Here is a 16,408-nt window from a genome sequence, read left to right as displayed (position 1 = left end):
GAGACGGTCATTCTGTGATAATGCATCACTGACTTCAAATTACAAAAAAAAAGGTATACACCATACTTAAAGGGGTGAAGACTGTCATAAAACCTTTATAAGCAAGACATGACACATGTGATGTCCTGCATGCTTTTGACAACTTTAATTAAGTGTTATTTTAAATGCAAAGATGACATTGTTTGATGTTATGACCCCTTAATTTTTCAAGACAACATAACCTGTCATAAATCTGTCATAAACATGATTGTCATGAGGACATTATAATTGTGTCCTGAATCTTTTTCTGATCACTTTTTTTCAGTGAAACATGTTTTTGTCATTAAGATGTCTCATTAAATGTGTCATTACTCTGTCAAATAACTTTTATACGTGTCATTAATATTTAAGGACACTCTAATGACTTGCACCACGGTCTGTGTTTGATTTTTTGTGTTTGATGGTCGAGGTCTAAAACATATTAATGATGCTGTTATAACATTCATGACACATTTATAAAGGCTGTACCATGTTTGTTACAGATTTATGACAAGGTGTCATGAAGACAAACACAGGTTGTGATGGATTTGTTTATGTCAAGTTGTCATAACAAACAATGTCACCGTAGCATTTTAAATGTCATAACTGAGCAAATGACACTTAATGAAAGTTGTTTTAAGCATGTTTAAAATCTCATTCACATTCCTGACGTGTCATGTCATGCTTATAAAGGTTAATGACAGTCTTAGGAACACCCTCTAAAATGTAACTAAAAAACAGGTCAAAACACATTGATCTGATGGAAAATTTAATTCTGCTTGATCGTATTGAATGTGCTCTTGCTGTTGGCAAAAATATCAATAATGTATTTTTAAAGGGAATAATTATACGTGTATATATCCAAGTTTAGGTTCTCTATATATAGAGCAATATCACACGAGTAGCAGTGCGACGTAGCTGTTTAAATTTATATATATATATATATATATATATATATATATATATATATATATATATATATATATATATATATATATATATAGAATAAAATTATTCTGTTTATCAAGGTGGCATTTATTAAATGTAAAAAAAAAAGATAAAAAAGTTTAAAAAAAGTTAAAAGGTTAAAAGTTAAATTATTAAATACTTATTTATGAAATATTTATTACGTATCGTATGTAGTTTCAAATTAAATGATTACTCCTGTAATTACTGCTTTTATGACTGTTACCATTAATAATAATATTAATAATAATAATAATAATAATAATAATTACTATTCGAGTGATTTCTGAAGGATCATGTGACACTGAAGACTAGAGTAATCAAGCTGAAAATTTGCTGATATTGTGTTTATACAACAGTTGGACGGCATAATCGTGTATATAAAAAAAGAAAATCAAACACAGACAATCTAAAAACCCTTTTGTATTAGGAACTACTTTCATTCGGCATTCATTCACAACTGCAGCTGATGGTCAGAACAGCAAAATCCATTTCTACTTCACCAACATCACTTAGTATTTGAATGATTGATACGTAATATAAAAAGTGATGATAAAATAGGTGATTTTGATCACATTTTAAGATTATAAGGCTGAACTGCATGAAATGCCATCAGTCTACAGAGAGATCTCCCAGTATTTCTCTGTTGCGACCGGGAGATCACAATATTACTATGGTATAAATACAGCACTACAACAAAGAGAGAGATGGACTTAGAAAGTAATTTACCTGTTTAATAATGATTTGATCAGCTGTGGTTTGAAATTGCAGTGGTTTTCTCTTGGGGTTTATGATGTGGCCTCTGTCACAATCTTGTGAATGAACATCATCAACTGTCTTTTCTCAACGAGCTGTCTCTCAGAAAATTCTACATATTTAAAATAGGCAGTATCCATATAAATAAACTGCATGGTTGCAATCTAAGCAACTACATTCTTGACTAAAAAAGCCTCAAGAGTACATTATGTCGCCCAAAAGCAGCAATATTTGTCAAACTGTAGAGTGTCCTCTGCTTGTTACTGTACATACACAAGGGTGAAGGGTTAAGAGGCTGGATGAGTGCTGTTACTGTCAGAATATTACACGGCTATCAGCCAATCAGATTCAAGAACCAAGCAGCATATATATATATATATATATATATATATATATATATATATATATATATATATATATATATATATATATATATATATATATATATATATGGGGTCAATCAATTGTCGGTCATTTAGTCAGTCTGTCAGTCAGTCGATAGCGGCCTCTGGTGGATTTACGCGAGAACAGCAGGTGCGAATGGCACTTGTATGAGAAATTTAAGATCTGAAAAAGCATACACAACAACCTCTGGCGGATTTGCGAAAACAAAAACTGCAAAAACATTTACCTCCTGGGACGTATTTGGCACTCTCCAGGCTACATTTTCAGAATGAGCATGGGTTGTAAATAACTATTAATAAACAACAAACTAGTAGTTTAATAAGCATAAAAGGCATAGTAAACTCGGTAGTTTAATGTTTTAAACAAATTATTTAAAGGTAAGGATATACATTAAAGGTGAAATGAACCGGGAAAACTTTCAAAGATCACCAGTGTTATATATTTCCCCCCCCATTTAAATATGGATGGTGGTTATGGGATGCCTGGCATGACTGGAAATCTCAACCTCTCTCTTGTGCCATATCATGAGTCTTCAGAGACCACACATGAAGCCAGACATTCACTAAATATAGTAGAGTTTTACACCGCAATCCTCTGAAATTAGCATGTGGCATTGTGAATTACGCCGTTGACAGAGTGTCGATTTCATTGTTTACAGCACTTCTGACCGTGATTAAGTGAAGCATCTATTTTGGCATGAGAACTATTTAGAAAATCAGATGAGTATTAAGTGATCAAAGCTACAGTGGTACACCTTTAAAAAAGACAAAAAGTCAAGACAACATACATTTATGTTGTTTTAACTTGTTTTAATATGTCTTCGGCTATATTAAGTTTAACAGAATGTTTTAGTCAGTTTGTTTAAGATGACTAAAAAGTTTATTTGATTCAATTAAAAAATGTACTGTAACAAAGCAAGAATTGTTTTGGTGTTCTGTCAATATCAACACCGATTTTATCACCCAGCCCTACTTTCTTATGTTAAACACAAAATAAGATGTTTTCATAAATGCTGGTTGCCGATCAACTTTCATAGTAGAAAAAACAAATACTATTAAAATCAATGGCCAAACAGCAACCAGCATCTCTGTGTTCAACCGGGGAAAAAAACGATCTCAAATAGGTCTTGAACAAATGAAGGGTTTTCTTTTTTGAGTGAACTCTCCCTTTAAAGTTGCACATGTTTGAGAAATACATTTTAAATGACAAACAAATTGCCGGAAAATTGTCTGATAATGGAGCAATTCCATGCAAATGTCAACCTTGCCATGAAAAAAATTAGGTTTTCACCAAAACACAGACACCGTTTCTAAGTTTTTTGTGTAAGCAATATTTTACTTTAGAAATACTAAAAAATGTCTCTGTCAATGTTTTTAAACTATAACCAAAGTAACACAAGTGGCAATTTCACATCTGTCACATCCATAACAGAGAGACGTCACTTCCATAACGACACTTTTTCCTCATAAATGCAATTTATGCAAATATTGTTCTGTAGTCAGCCGACTCTTATGCTTTAGATGATCATTGTTTCTTTTGAGTTGAGCAGTTTCATTCCCTGAATTTCTACAAAGTATATTGTAAACTGTAAACTCGCTGAATTTATTGGTCATATCCATAACGCTTGTTTACTTTCCTCATTTAAAGTACAAAACATGTTTACAAACTGATATTTTCTGATCCTCTAACTTTGTGGTCAGTTGTTCTGAAAAATATCAACAGATGTTTTAATATAATGTTAACATGTACTTAACTTATGTTTTGAGTTTTTACTGCGAACGTCACATCCATAACGCTGGAATTGCTCTATAACAGTATTAAAAGGTAGCTTTTCCACAATACTGCATCCACACCAGTAGATGTCAGTAGTATATGCTATAAAAACTAAAAAACACACACACACCTACATGTACACACACCTACAAAATCAGTTTCTGGCACTGAACTCAAATATAAATCTTGTATATAATTATAGATTCACCTGAGGGACTCTGAATCATATGGATCAAATCACTGCTATTTCAGAGGAATGTAGTGGATCATAAATCTTTTACATACAAGCGTGAGTAAAACAACATACATTATATTTAATACATAATTTTTAAATATTATTGATTCATTCATTTTCCTTCAGCTTAGAACCTTATTAATCAGGGGTCACCACAGCGAAATGAACCGCCAACTATTCCAGCATATGTTTTACAGCTGATGCCCTACCAGCCGCCAAATTTAATTAATTCAATTCACCTATAGCACATGTGTTTGGACTCTGGGGTGAACCGGAGCACTCAGAGGACACCCACACCAACAAGGGGAGAACATGCAAACTCCACACAGAAATAAACTCGAACAAGCAACTTTTTGCTGTGAGGTGACAGTGCTAACCACTCAGCCACCGTGGTGCTTTAAATATTAATATTATTATTTAAAAAGTGTGTTTTCTCTGTTTTGAACTCTGATAGTATATTGATTTAGGAGTTATGATCTCTTGCCAGTGTATGATCTATTGATCTAAGTATATAAAGCACTAACACAGAGTAAACTATTCACTAAATGCAACACATGCATATGTCAATATTAGCTAACACATACTGTGTCATAATCCTATTTAATGTCAGAGTATACTGTCATTAAAGCAACAAAATATGAATCCAGCAAGCAGATGTATAGACAAATGGGCATAGATTTTACTACTAACTTTAACATGTTGAGTCAAACCCTCATTTCCACAAATGGTAAAGCCTGTGCAATAAGGCGGTATACGGAAACAAGGGAAAGGTTAACTTGCACAATGACTAATAATATGGGTCAATAAATGGAAAAAGGATGCAATTTAGCAATAAGCAATTACTATACTTGTTTTTACCATGATTTACATGATAATTTACAATTTCAATGGAATATAAAGGGCACTTATAATGCAAAATCAACTTTTGAAAGCTGTTTGGACAGAACAGTGTGTGTGTGTATATTGTGTCCACAGTCATATTAGAGAACTTTTAAAACTATATGTCTCTTTTTTTTAATATCCTGATGTTAAAATAGGACCCAAATGCCAGTGATTTTGAGGCCCACCACAACGTGACGTAGGAGTGCAGTTTCCCTGCCCACCAATTTGATTGACAGGCACCATGTCTCAATAATAAGAACATTTTCATATGTTACAAATCTCTGTGATCAGCTGCACCTCAATAATTCATTTTATAAGTTTAAAATGTTTTGTAACAGAGCATGTTTGTAATAAAGAGAGTAAAATCGCTATGCAATTCTAAACTGTTATAATCACAGAGGCCACATGGTGTCAGTAAACGCGCATATATGTGTGTGCATGTCTGTGTACTGCAAACGGCATTTGTGAGTGGGCTCGTTGTTTCAGAAAGGCTTGAATAGACTCCACGATTAATACATCAAATTAACTTACTTGGTATTTTTGACTCAACGTTATTTCAGCTTCACCCTGCTCTATCACTGACGGCTGTTTATCTGACGTAATGCATGCGAAGCAGACACGCATGTCGGAGTGGTGGGCGGGGAGAAGCAGCTGATTTGAATTTAAACCCACAGGTTGCAAAAACCTCACACACCAAAATGGGCAGATTCTACATAATATGATATAATAATCTGATGGGTGTTTTGAGCTGAAACTTTACAGACACATTCTGGAGACACCAAAGTCATATTTTGCATCTTGTACAAGAGGTAAAATAGGTGCCTTCATATTTTGATATTTTATTTTGCCCAAAATTATTTGATACATTACAGAAACTTTGCCAGCACAACAATGCTGTGTACTGTATGTTTAGTTAAAGTCAGAATTATTAGCCCCCCTTTGATTTTGTTTCTCCTTTTTAAATATTTCCCAAATGATGTTTAACAAGTTAAAAGTTGTTGGATGAAAGATCAAGGTCTCGTGATGCAAATCAAAAGCATAAATAAACATGAAAAAATAAAGAAGTTAATCACAAAATATGTAAAACTGCTAATTTATCGATATTTCTGAAGTATAATCAAGGTTAATAAGAATGTGTGGATCCTTCAGCAGTGATTTTAACCAGCCAATATTATTTGCTATTACGCATACAGAATAATTTTTATATTGTGTGATACATGAGCTAAGCAAACGCAACAAATAAGTAAAACAATCAAAAAGTGTACAATAAATAAAAGAGTATAATTTGACAATTTTATACTAAATGTTTTACATAAACACAAATCTAAGACATATTTACTAAATTTAGACGTGTCGCCACAAAAAAGTCTCTTCATGAGAGCTGAACTTGTGTGTCATGCATGTAATTTGCATATATTTAAATATGAGTAAATAATTAATAATATTATAGTTACAAACATACACTGTAAACATTTTAGCAGTTTCAGTATTCTGTGATTCACAAGTGTTTTCTGTTTATTTACGGTTGTGAATTGCATTATGGGATGTTGATCTCTGCTCTTGTCGACTTTTGGTGTTAAAAATTTAACTCTACAGTTTAACAAAGTGACTTTTATTAGGGGTTTGAGATCATTTGATGTATAAGAGATAATATATAGAGAAATAAGTCTGTAAAATAACAGAAAATGCACTGGCAGGGCTTTTGTAGCACCAACCCAGACAGCATGTCACTTTCAACTATTAAAAATGTTCACAAAAGTCACTTTTTAAAACTTTTAAAGGTTAAAAGTTTTTGGAAGAAAGATCAAGCTTAAATAATGCAATTTACAAGCATAAATAAATGGGGGAAAGTAAAAAAATGTATCTCAAAATATGTAAAACTGCCAATTTATGAATATTTCTGAAGTATAATCAAGGTTAATAAGAATGTGTGGATCCTTCAGCAGTGATTTTAACCAGCCAATATTATTTTCTATTACGCATACAGAATAATTCTTATATTGTGTGATACAGGAGCTAAGCAAACGCAACAAACAAGCAAAAACAATCCAAAAATGTAATTTAATTTGACAATTCTATACTAAATGTTTTACATAAACACTAATCTAAGACATATTCACTAAATTTAGACATGTCACCACAAAAAAAGTCTCTTGATAAGAGCTGAAGGCCAGCTCTAGATATCACAAAACCCCAGACACTGACAGAATGTGTCCGATTAGACTTCTTAAAGGTCAGATTAATTTGGCTGGTCTGAATTCTCTGCATGACTCACGGACCGCACCACAATCATGTGGCACTGAGAAGATCACACAAGCGCCTGTCACAACATCACAAACATGCTGGAATTTATGGTGGAGGCGGACACGCACATACTTTCACAATACATTACTGCTGAAACGGAGCACAACGCTAATGGAGATCTCAAACTTATGTTCAAACACATCCAGTGGTTGCTAAAAGATAAACGATAGTTTCTGGATCACTACAGAAGAAGAATCAATCAGTTCTGTCTGAGCTCCAAGCTAAAATTACACCTGGTTGAGTTCCTATTAAAAAGTCTTCATCTGAAGGTTATACAGAGACATTTGCGGATCTTTACAGTAGGGGGCAGCAGAAAATTACACACATGCAACCTCAAGCACATCTGATTCGAGTTAGCCTGGTATAATATTGTATAAATTCTTTTTGTGTGGGATACAGGCTTCCCAAAAGGCCCGTCATTATGAAGTGACTAACAAAAACCTTCAAACAAAAGGCTAATTGTTTTGGATCTTGCTTCTGTGATACACCTACTAAACACACCCATTAGATTGTGCAAACTTTAACTGCTTCCTATCATTTCCTAAAAGCACTGACCTTAATTCACCTAACTACAAATATCAGAATATTGCAGGATTCACAATAAAGACAATACTTTAGTTTAAGCACCAATTCTCAATATCAACTAGTGGCTCATTACTTGGCTATTTTTAAGGTTTGTGCTGTTTGTTAGTACTTTTAAAGCACATATTCTGCATGATCATATTCTACACACATAGAAACTAATATATTTAAATAAGAAATTGTGCTTGCAGTTTATTACAAGCTTTTTGCAGACTAATATACAACACCAACACAAACATTATATAATTTTAAACTATTAAAATTTTAATAAAAGTTTCTTTTTTTTTTACTTTTTAAGGTTAAAAGTGGTTGGACAATAGATTAAGGTCTCATAATGCAATTCAAAAGCATAAATAAACATGAAAAAATAAAAAATAAAAACATGAATAACAAAATATCTGACTGTTGCATGATACACAAAGACAACACTTTAGTTTAAGCACCAATTCTCACTATCGGCTAGTGTCTTATTACTTATTAGTGTCTATTTTTAATATTTGAGCTGTTTTTTAGTACTTATAAAGCACATATTCTGCATCATCTCATTCTACACAGCTAGAAACTAAAGAAACTTTGCCTGCATTTATTATACTGTGTACGTAAATCCACTTATATATAACTATATGAGTATAAATAATTATGTGCGTGTATATATATATATATATATATATATATATATATATATATATATATATATATATATATATATATATATATATGTATACACATACATACACACACACATATACATATATATATATAAATATTTCTTAGTGTAATAAAGGCGCAAAATGTTTTTCTAAGATAAAGAGCAATACTCCTTATGGAAATCTGATATATGGCTAAACATATAAAATTCTAGCTAATATATTTTGCCATTTGTTATCATATTTGTGGAAAAAGAATGCTACTTTTAGGCACTTCCAGTTAGGATGTGTCCTGTTTCATTTTATATTTACAGAGCAATAAACAATTACTGGTTTCTTGAACATGACAATGAGTTCACTGTACTCAAATGGCCTCCACAGTCACCAGAACTCAAGTCAATAGAGCACCTTTGGGATGTTTTGGAACGGGAGATTCACATCATGGATGTGCAGCTGACAAATCTGCAGCAACTGTGTAATGCTATCATGTCAATATGGACCAAAATGAATCTATGCCACGAAGAATTAAGGCAGTTCTGCAGGCAAAAGGAGTCCAATGTGGAACTAATAAGGTGTACTTAATAAAGTGTGTATTTATGTGTGCATGTGTGTATATCTTCATTGTAATTCTAATGCTTGAAAATGTTTATATATATATATATATATATATATATATATATATATATATATGTAAATGGCCATTTTTGGAATATTTTAAAATGTTGCATAATCCTACCCAATACCTGAGCTTAAAAGTGTAAAAAAAAAAATAATAATAATAATAATTTAATTGATAGGATTCATAGGATCCATGTTTCACAGATTTGAATACAGTTATGAATTGTAATATGGGATGTTGATCTGTTTCTCTGATGACTTTTTAAATGTTAAAAATTCAACTCTGCAGACTTTTATTGACATTTTAATTCGAAACAATTTATTGTTTAAGAAACTATAGAGAATTAAGTCCATAAAACAACTGGCAACCAAGACAATATAACACTTTAAACTATTAAAAACGTCAATAAAAGTCACATGTTCCAACTTTTCAACATTAAAATTTTTAGAAGGAAAGATCAAGTCCCATAATGCAATTCAAAAGCATAACAAACTAACTTAATAACTAACTAACTAACTAACTTAATAACTAACTAACTAACTGCCAAAATAAATAAATAAATAAATAAACAAACAAATAAATAAATAAACAAATACATACATACATACATGCGTACACACATACATACATAAATAAATAAATAAATACATACATACACACAAACACGCACACATAAATAAATACATACATGCATACACACAAAAATAAATAAATAAATACACTCATTAATAAATAAATAAATAAATACATACATGCATACACACAGAAATAAATAAATAAATAAATACACTCATAAATAAATAAATACATACATACATACATACATACATACAAACACGCACACATAAATAAATAAATAAATAAATAAATAGATAAATAAATGAATAAATAAATATATAAATAAATAAATACATGCACACACTCATAAATCAATAAATAAATACACACATACATGCATACATAGATAAATAAACAAAATAAAAAAACAAACTGTTTATTTACATTTCACTATGTAACTACTACCTTGATAGGTATTAAAACGGACCAGATTCAGAGTTTATTGAGGTAAAAGATTAGAAATAGCTGCATCTTCAAAACGAGTGTTACCAAACACTAACTGACCTAATGTCTATTTTAATTTTTATTTTTAATTAGTCAATCTAAATAGATGTGAAATGCCTTTACAACAGTATAAATGCTAAAAGCCATAAAATCTATGACAAAAGCAACTGCAACCCCACATTCCACACATCTCTGTTGCACTAATGGATAAAGACAAAGGTGGGATTTGGGATGGACAGCTGTATGTGTGGCAAGCTCCATTACACAATGAAAAAGCGATAAAGCAGAAGTCCCGAGCTAATAGTTGACCACTGGAAACCAGAGACAGGACAGAACAAACCATAGGAAATAACCAAACACACGTGCTTCCTGAAAGAGTGGCACACGGGGTTCTCTAAGCAGAGCTATAGTTTCATGTCTCCTTTTCTACTCCACGAAAAGAAAAGCTAAAGCACTGGTTTGTGTTTGGGTGGGGAGAGCTGACTCCAAACATTATAGCATTGTCAGAAACACACTGCTCATTACCAGCCGTCTGGTATTCCCCTTGAAGAATGAAACAAAATCACTAGCTAGTCCCAATATGTTGCAGAGCAAAAAAGAGGGTGGCTGCGAAACATTGCACGCATATTTTTAATGTTTTGGGTGTGGATATGATGTGAATCCCTGTGAGAGATTCATTTCTCGAAATAACTAGAAGCAAAGAGTTGTGCATGTGTGAAGAAGCACTGATAAACTAAGCTGACTGAATAGATACAGCTACTAAAAGAAGAAAACAAATGCCTTCATTAAATAATACTGCAAAGATGCATAAGCTCATTCACTATTCACTCTAATGACATGCATATAAAGTTACAAAGCACAGCTATCCTGACACCTCAGCAGTCACCTTGAACCTCCCACACAGCAAATACGGATGGAAACCGGAGCATCAAAGAACACCAGAAAAAAAAACAAGCACATGTTGTATGTACTTGCTATGGCAGTAACAATAAATCACACATATCTGCATGCAACTAACCCTAAACCTAGCCCTCGTCCTGACCCTAACCTTATATAACAAGTACCTGTAGGTAATAAGTAAGATATATCTCAGCTAAAAAGTATCGATTACTCCCTATTTACTCACCCTCAGTTGGTTTCAAACATTTAAGACTTTCTTTCCTCTGTTGAACACTAAAGAAGACATATTGAGGGAAGCTTAAAAACCTGTAACCACTGGAAGTCAATGTTTACAGGTCCATCTTTGAGATATAAGTGTTTAACAGATCAAAGAAAGTCAAACAGGTTTGAAACAAGTGAGTAAATGATGAGAGAATTGTCAGGTTTGGTTAAACATTCCCTTCAAATTCATACTGTAAGGCAAGGACACCTTAAACTAAAGTGCAACGACTAGATCTGAAAATGATTCATACCTTCTACGAAGTTGGGGAAAGTTTTTTCCTCCGGCTCTTGTAGCGAATGATCCCAAAAGGTCTCTTCGCCCTCTAGAAGACCGCGCTCTATGGCCAGTTCCTCCAGCACATCATAGTCCAGATCATCTCCTGCAACTTTAGGCACTGGGGACGTAGTAGGCTGACCGGCAACAGGACTGACAACCTGCTGCACCTCAATCACTTCCTCCACCACAACGATCTTCTTCCGCATGGCGTCGTCTGTGGTCTGTGCTTGACCGTCACCGGTTTTCTCGTCAACAGGGCCAGCAGGGGCCTTGCTATGTGAGAGCTTGCAGTGCTTGTGTGTGCTCCGCTGTGTGTCAGTGTGTTGTGCAATGCTGGGAGGATCCCCCTGTGCGGGGAGGGGGGTGTGCTGGGCTGCTAGTCCCGCTGGTGCTGCTGACGCTGAAGCTGCCGGTGCTTCCCACTGTCTCCGCGAGGAGGATGTTTTTCCTTTCTGAACCTCTCGTTTTTCTGTTACAGGCTGCGCTGGCTCCACCTCCCCTTTGTGAGCCGGGGCTTCGCTCTGTACAGCTGTTGGCTGCCTGTTCTCCGGAGCATGCATTCCTTCAGGGGATGTCTTTGCAGAATTATTACTTGTTGCAACCTGCCTGTGGTCTTCAGCCTTGCTCGGGTCAACCTGAGCTGGTGTTACTACTTCAGTCTCTGCGAGTGAAGGGATCTCTTTTACAGCAGAAGTTTTGCTTGTTTTCTTTTTCTTCTTCCCCTTTGAAGGCTTTGACGTTTCTTCAGCATCCTTGTCTTTTGGAGTTTTGGGTTCCTCCGTCAGCGTTGATGCTTTTTCTTGATGTGATTTTGGTGTGTCTACTTTAGATTCTGCTTTCGTAGATATTTCTGAAGCTTTGCTGGAGTCTGCTGTAGTCATTTCTTCCTCAGCAACTGTAGGCTGAAATTTAGGGCTAAGGACGGGCTTGTGGCCTTTAACCTCTGCCTTGACCTCTGAGATAGAAATGGCACAAGGGATCGCCACCTCTTTGTGAACTTTTAAATAACTTGTGCTGTCATCTTCTATGACTCCCTGTGATGTTTGGGAATCATGTTGTTTGTCAGTCACCTGAACAGTGGTGTTTGCTTGGGCCTGCGCTGATGTAACAGTGACACCCTTCTTCAGATTAAGCTCTGCTTTCTTTTTAGCGGTTTCTCCAGCCACATTTTCTTCCTTCTTTGGCATTCCTGATGGCGTTTGGGGTGTAACGAATATGTTAGATTTCACTTCTTCTGCTTGAACAGCAGGCACCTGCTCTTTTTCAAGCTTGACTGTTAGCTCTTGAACATTTTTAGTCCTTTTGGTCCCTTTAGGTCCTCCTGGTTTTGATGGAGTAAAGTCGATTTTGCTCTCATCAGTTGCTGTGAAAGTGGCTTCCTGAGGAACCTTTCTTAATGCATCCTCTTCGGGCTTTTCAGCAGGGACAGAGATTACAGAGGACTCCGCTGCTGTTGCAGCCTCTGTTGATGAAATCATTGGTACATCCTGCACTTTTTTAGCCTTTTTGGTTTTCTTTGTTTTCTCCGCTTTTAGTTTTGACGGAGCATCCTCTGTGCTACCACCTGTTAATGTGGTTTCCTGAGAAACCATAAGGCAGACTTCTTCCTTGGGCTTTTCTGCATCAGTGGAAATCAAAGTGGACTTGACTTCAGCCTCCATCCATGATGAAACAACTGTGCTATCATGCGCATTTTTGCTCTCAAGTATTTTCACAACTTTTGATTTTGAGACAGCAGGATGAAGAGCATCCTTTTTGTTATCACCGTTGGATGTGGTTTCCTGAGTCACAATACCACCCACTTCTCTCTTGGACTTTTCATTGACTGCTTCAGTAGACATTGATGATTTCACTTCCATCATCTCCTCCGCTGATGAAACAGCTGGTTTAGTCTGTGCAGTTTTAGTCGTCTGCATTTTTTCCATTTTTTGTGTTGATGTAGCGGAATGAAAAGCATAATTTTTCTTGTCACCTTTGAATGGGGTTTCCTGAGAAGCAATAACACACACTTTCTCCTTGTACTGTTCTTTGATTGTTTCAGTAGAGAGAGAAAAAGTGGAGGATGCCACTACAGTCGTCTCCACAGCTGATGAAATAGCTGGTTTATCCTGCACATTTTTTATCCTTGTAGCCGTTTTGCCCACTTTTGACTTTGATGGAGCAGAAAAGGCAGTTTTGTTATCATCTTTGGATGAGGTTTCCTGAGAAACAATACCACAAACTTCTTTATTAGACTTTTCATTGGCTGTTTCAGCAGGAACTGAACACACTGGGGATTTCAAAGAGGTGCCATCCTGCACATTTTTGGTCACAATGGTTTTCACTGTTTTCTCCACATGTGTAGGATGAGGAGCATCAATAGCCATTTTGCTCTCATCAGTTACTGGCAAAGTGATTTCCTTAGTGACTTTTGTAGATTCATCATCTTTGGGCTTTTCTGCTTTTTCTGAGGACTGCACTGTGGATGAAAACATAGGTAAATCCTGCACTTTTTTGTTCTTTCGAGTTTTCTGTGCTTTTTCAACTTGTGGGCTTGAGACAGTAGGATGAGGAGCATCTTTTTCTATTCCGCCCTCACCTTTGAGTGCAGATTGCTGTGATAATTTAACACACACTTCTTCCTCAGTCTTTTCTTTGACTGCTTCAGACCCAGAGGGTTTCACAACAGACATCTCTTCTGCTGGAGGAACACATGTGCTATCCTGCACGCTTTTGGTTTTGGTGGCTTTCTGTCTTTTCTCCCCTTTTGTTTTCAACTGACTATGATGAGAAGCAGCATTACTGTCCCCTTTGGATGTGATTTCCTTGGAAACACATGATTCTTCCTTTGGTATTTCTTTAATTGCTTCGGTAGAAACTGAAGACACTGAGGATTTAAAAGCAGAAATCTCCAGTGCTGCTGAAACAGCTGGCACATTATTGGATTTGTCTACTTTCGGTCCTGAGGAAGTAAGATGAGCATCACCTTCAGCCATTTTGCTAGCATTTACAACAGTGGTTTTCTCAGACACCTTAATACAAACATCTTGTTTTGGCTTTGTTTTTGCTGCTTCAATGGAAACAGGAGGCTTAGAGGATTCATTTGAAACATCAAGCTCATTTTTGGCCACCATCGTTTCCTGTGTTTTATCCACCTTTGGTTTTGAAGGAGTAGCTCTAAGAGCACCTGTTGTAGTGGATGTGGTTTGCTTGGTGACCTTTGTAAACTCTTCTTCCTTGGGATTTTCTTGAGCATGGACAAAGGACTCCAAGGCAATTGTTTCCTCTGCTGATGCCACATTTGGCACATGGTCCATTTTTCTCGACACAAGGGCTTTCTCTGTTTTTTCCACCTTCAGTTTTGATGGGGTAGGATGATGAGCTTCCTTTGCAGTTGTTATGGATGTAGATTGACGAGAGACATCTACTTTGGGTTTTTCTTTGATTGCTTCACTATGGACAGGAACCAGAGGGGATTCTACGGCAGCTGAAGAAATGGTCAGCACACCTGGACTCGCCTTTGGCATATCCTGAATGAATGCAGTCTTGGTGCATTCCACCATCCTTTCTTGTTCGACTGGCTTAGCATGGTGAGTCTCATGGGAAAATGAATGCATTGCAACCTTCCTCCTAGCACTCGGCTCCATCTCTTTGGTGTAATCACGATTATCAGAACGTATGGGCAGCTCTTTGGATTCCCATGATCCTTTGGGTTTGATCTGAGCGCTAGCCATCGGACGACCTCTGAATTGTGGAGTTCTCTCATTGGATTCAATCACCTCAGCTTCATCTGTGCTCGCAGTCTTGCGACGGTATCCCTGACGGTCTTGTTTTTCCGCACCCATCTTGCCGGGTTTGGGAACATAGGAAGTTGGACCCTCAATAGTTTGAACCCGTTCTGCTCTTCGAGTGACGGCCAGAGTTGCAACAGGTCGGCGCACTCTTTGTAGCGGAGTAGGCACAATCTCCGCAGGTAAATGCAGGTAATCGCGCAAGTAGACGATCCCTTCGTTAGTAAGATACCAGTAGAAATGCCTCCACGCAAAGGTCTCCGTCACATATCCCCTAGATTTTAGAGACCCCATGGCTCTGATCACCTGCAGATTCTGCACACCAGCAATCTCAGGGTGTTTGGTCTGAGGCCGCTTGTCTTTCTTGGCCACCATGACGCCATCCCGAAACAGATGCTCGTAGATGGCCCTCAGATTGTCAAGAGGCATAACCATTCCAGCAACCATTGTGCTTGCTTAGTGTCTGAATAAACAGGAACAGCTATGCCAATGAAGAACGAATCACTGAATGACCTCACTCTCCAGGGTCCTGTGGCAGAGCCTGCTGCCACGTGCTGCAGATTCAATCAAAAAAGACGCTAAAAATAAACACAACCTACTCTTTCTTGTAGGTCCGTGTAGTTTGGCTAATTTCTCTATTCCTCAAAAGGATTTCTTCTTTCTTTTCAGAACTTCTCAAAAGCAAAGGGAAAAACTGAGAGAAGGAAAACTGTTCTCTCCTTTACTCAGCCTTCCTTGAAAGTGAGCATAGTCCGGACTGGCAATGAGAGGGGGTGTGTGTGTAAAAGAGAGAGAGAGAGAGTGAGTAAGAGAGAGTACTGGGCCACTCCCACTCTGCTCGCGCAAGGAAGAAACTGCATCCAACTGCATGGTCGGCAGACTCTAACAGTTGTGAATGGCTTAAAGTGAGCACTTGGAAAAAATTACCAATGAACAGGACACTAAAATAGA

General features: G+C 36.2%; 1 protein-coding gene across 14 annotated transcripts in view; it reads right to left on the bottom strand.

The window, feature by feature from the left end:
• The window catches only part of plecb (plectin b), a 246,872-nt gene that overhangs the window by 117,404 nt on the left and 113,060 nt on the right, over window positions 1-16,408 (bottom strand). For 6 of the 14 annotated variants that reach the window (XM_087286478.1, XM_087286458.1, XM_087286459.1 and 3 more), the window contains exon 1: window positions 11,662-16,216. The exons of the other annotated variants lie outside the window; for them this stretch is intronic. In XM_087286478.1, coding sequence (XP_087142604.1) covers window positions 11,662-15,904 — 4,243 coding nt within the window. In that variant the 5' untranslated portion in view covers window positions 15,905-16,216. Of the gene's footprint in view, window positions 1-11,661; window positions 16,217-16,408 lie in introns of those variants that run through there. 14 annotated transcript variants of the gene reach the window in all.

The sequence above is a fragment of the Danio rerio genome, chromosome 16 (assembly GCF_052040795.2).
Source record: "Danio rerio strain M-AB ecotype USA chromosome 16, GRCz13ab, whole genome shotgun sequence".
NCBI lineage: Eukaryota > Metazoa > Chordata > Actinopteri > Cypriniformes > Danionidae > Danio > Danio rerio.
The sequence above is the reverse complement of the archived record's forward strand: the minus strand, read 5'-3'. Positions and strand labels throughout refer to the sequence as shown.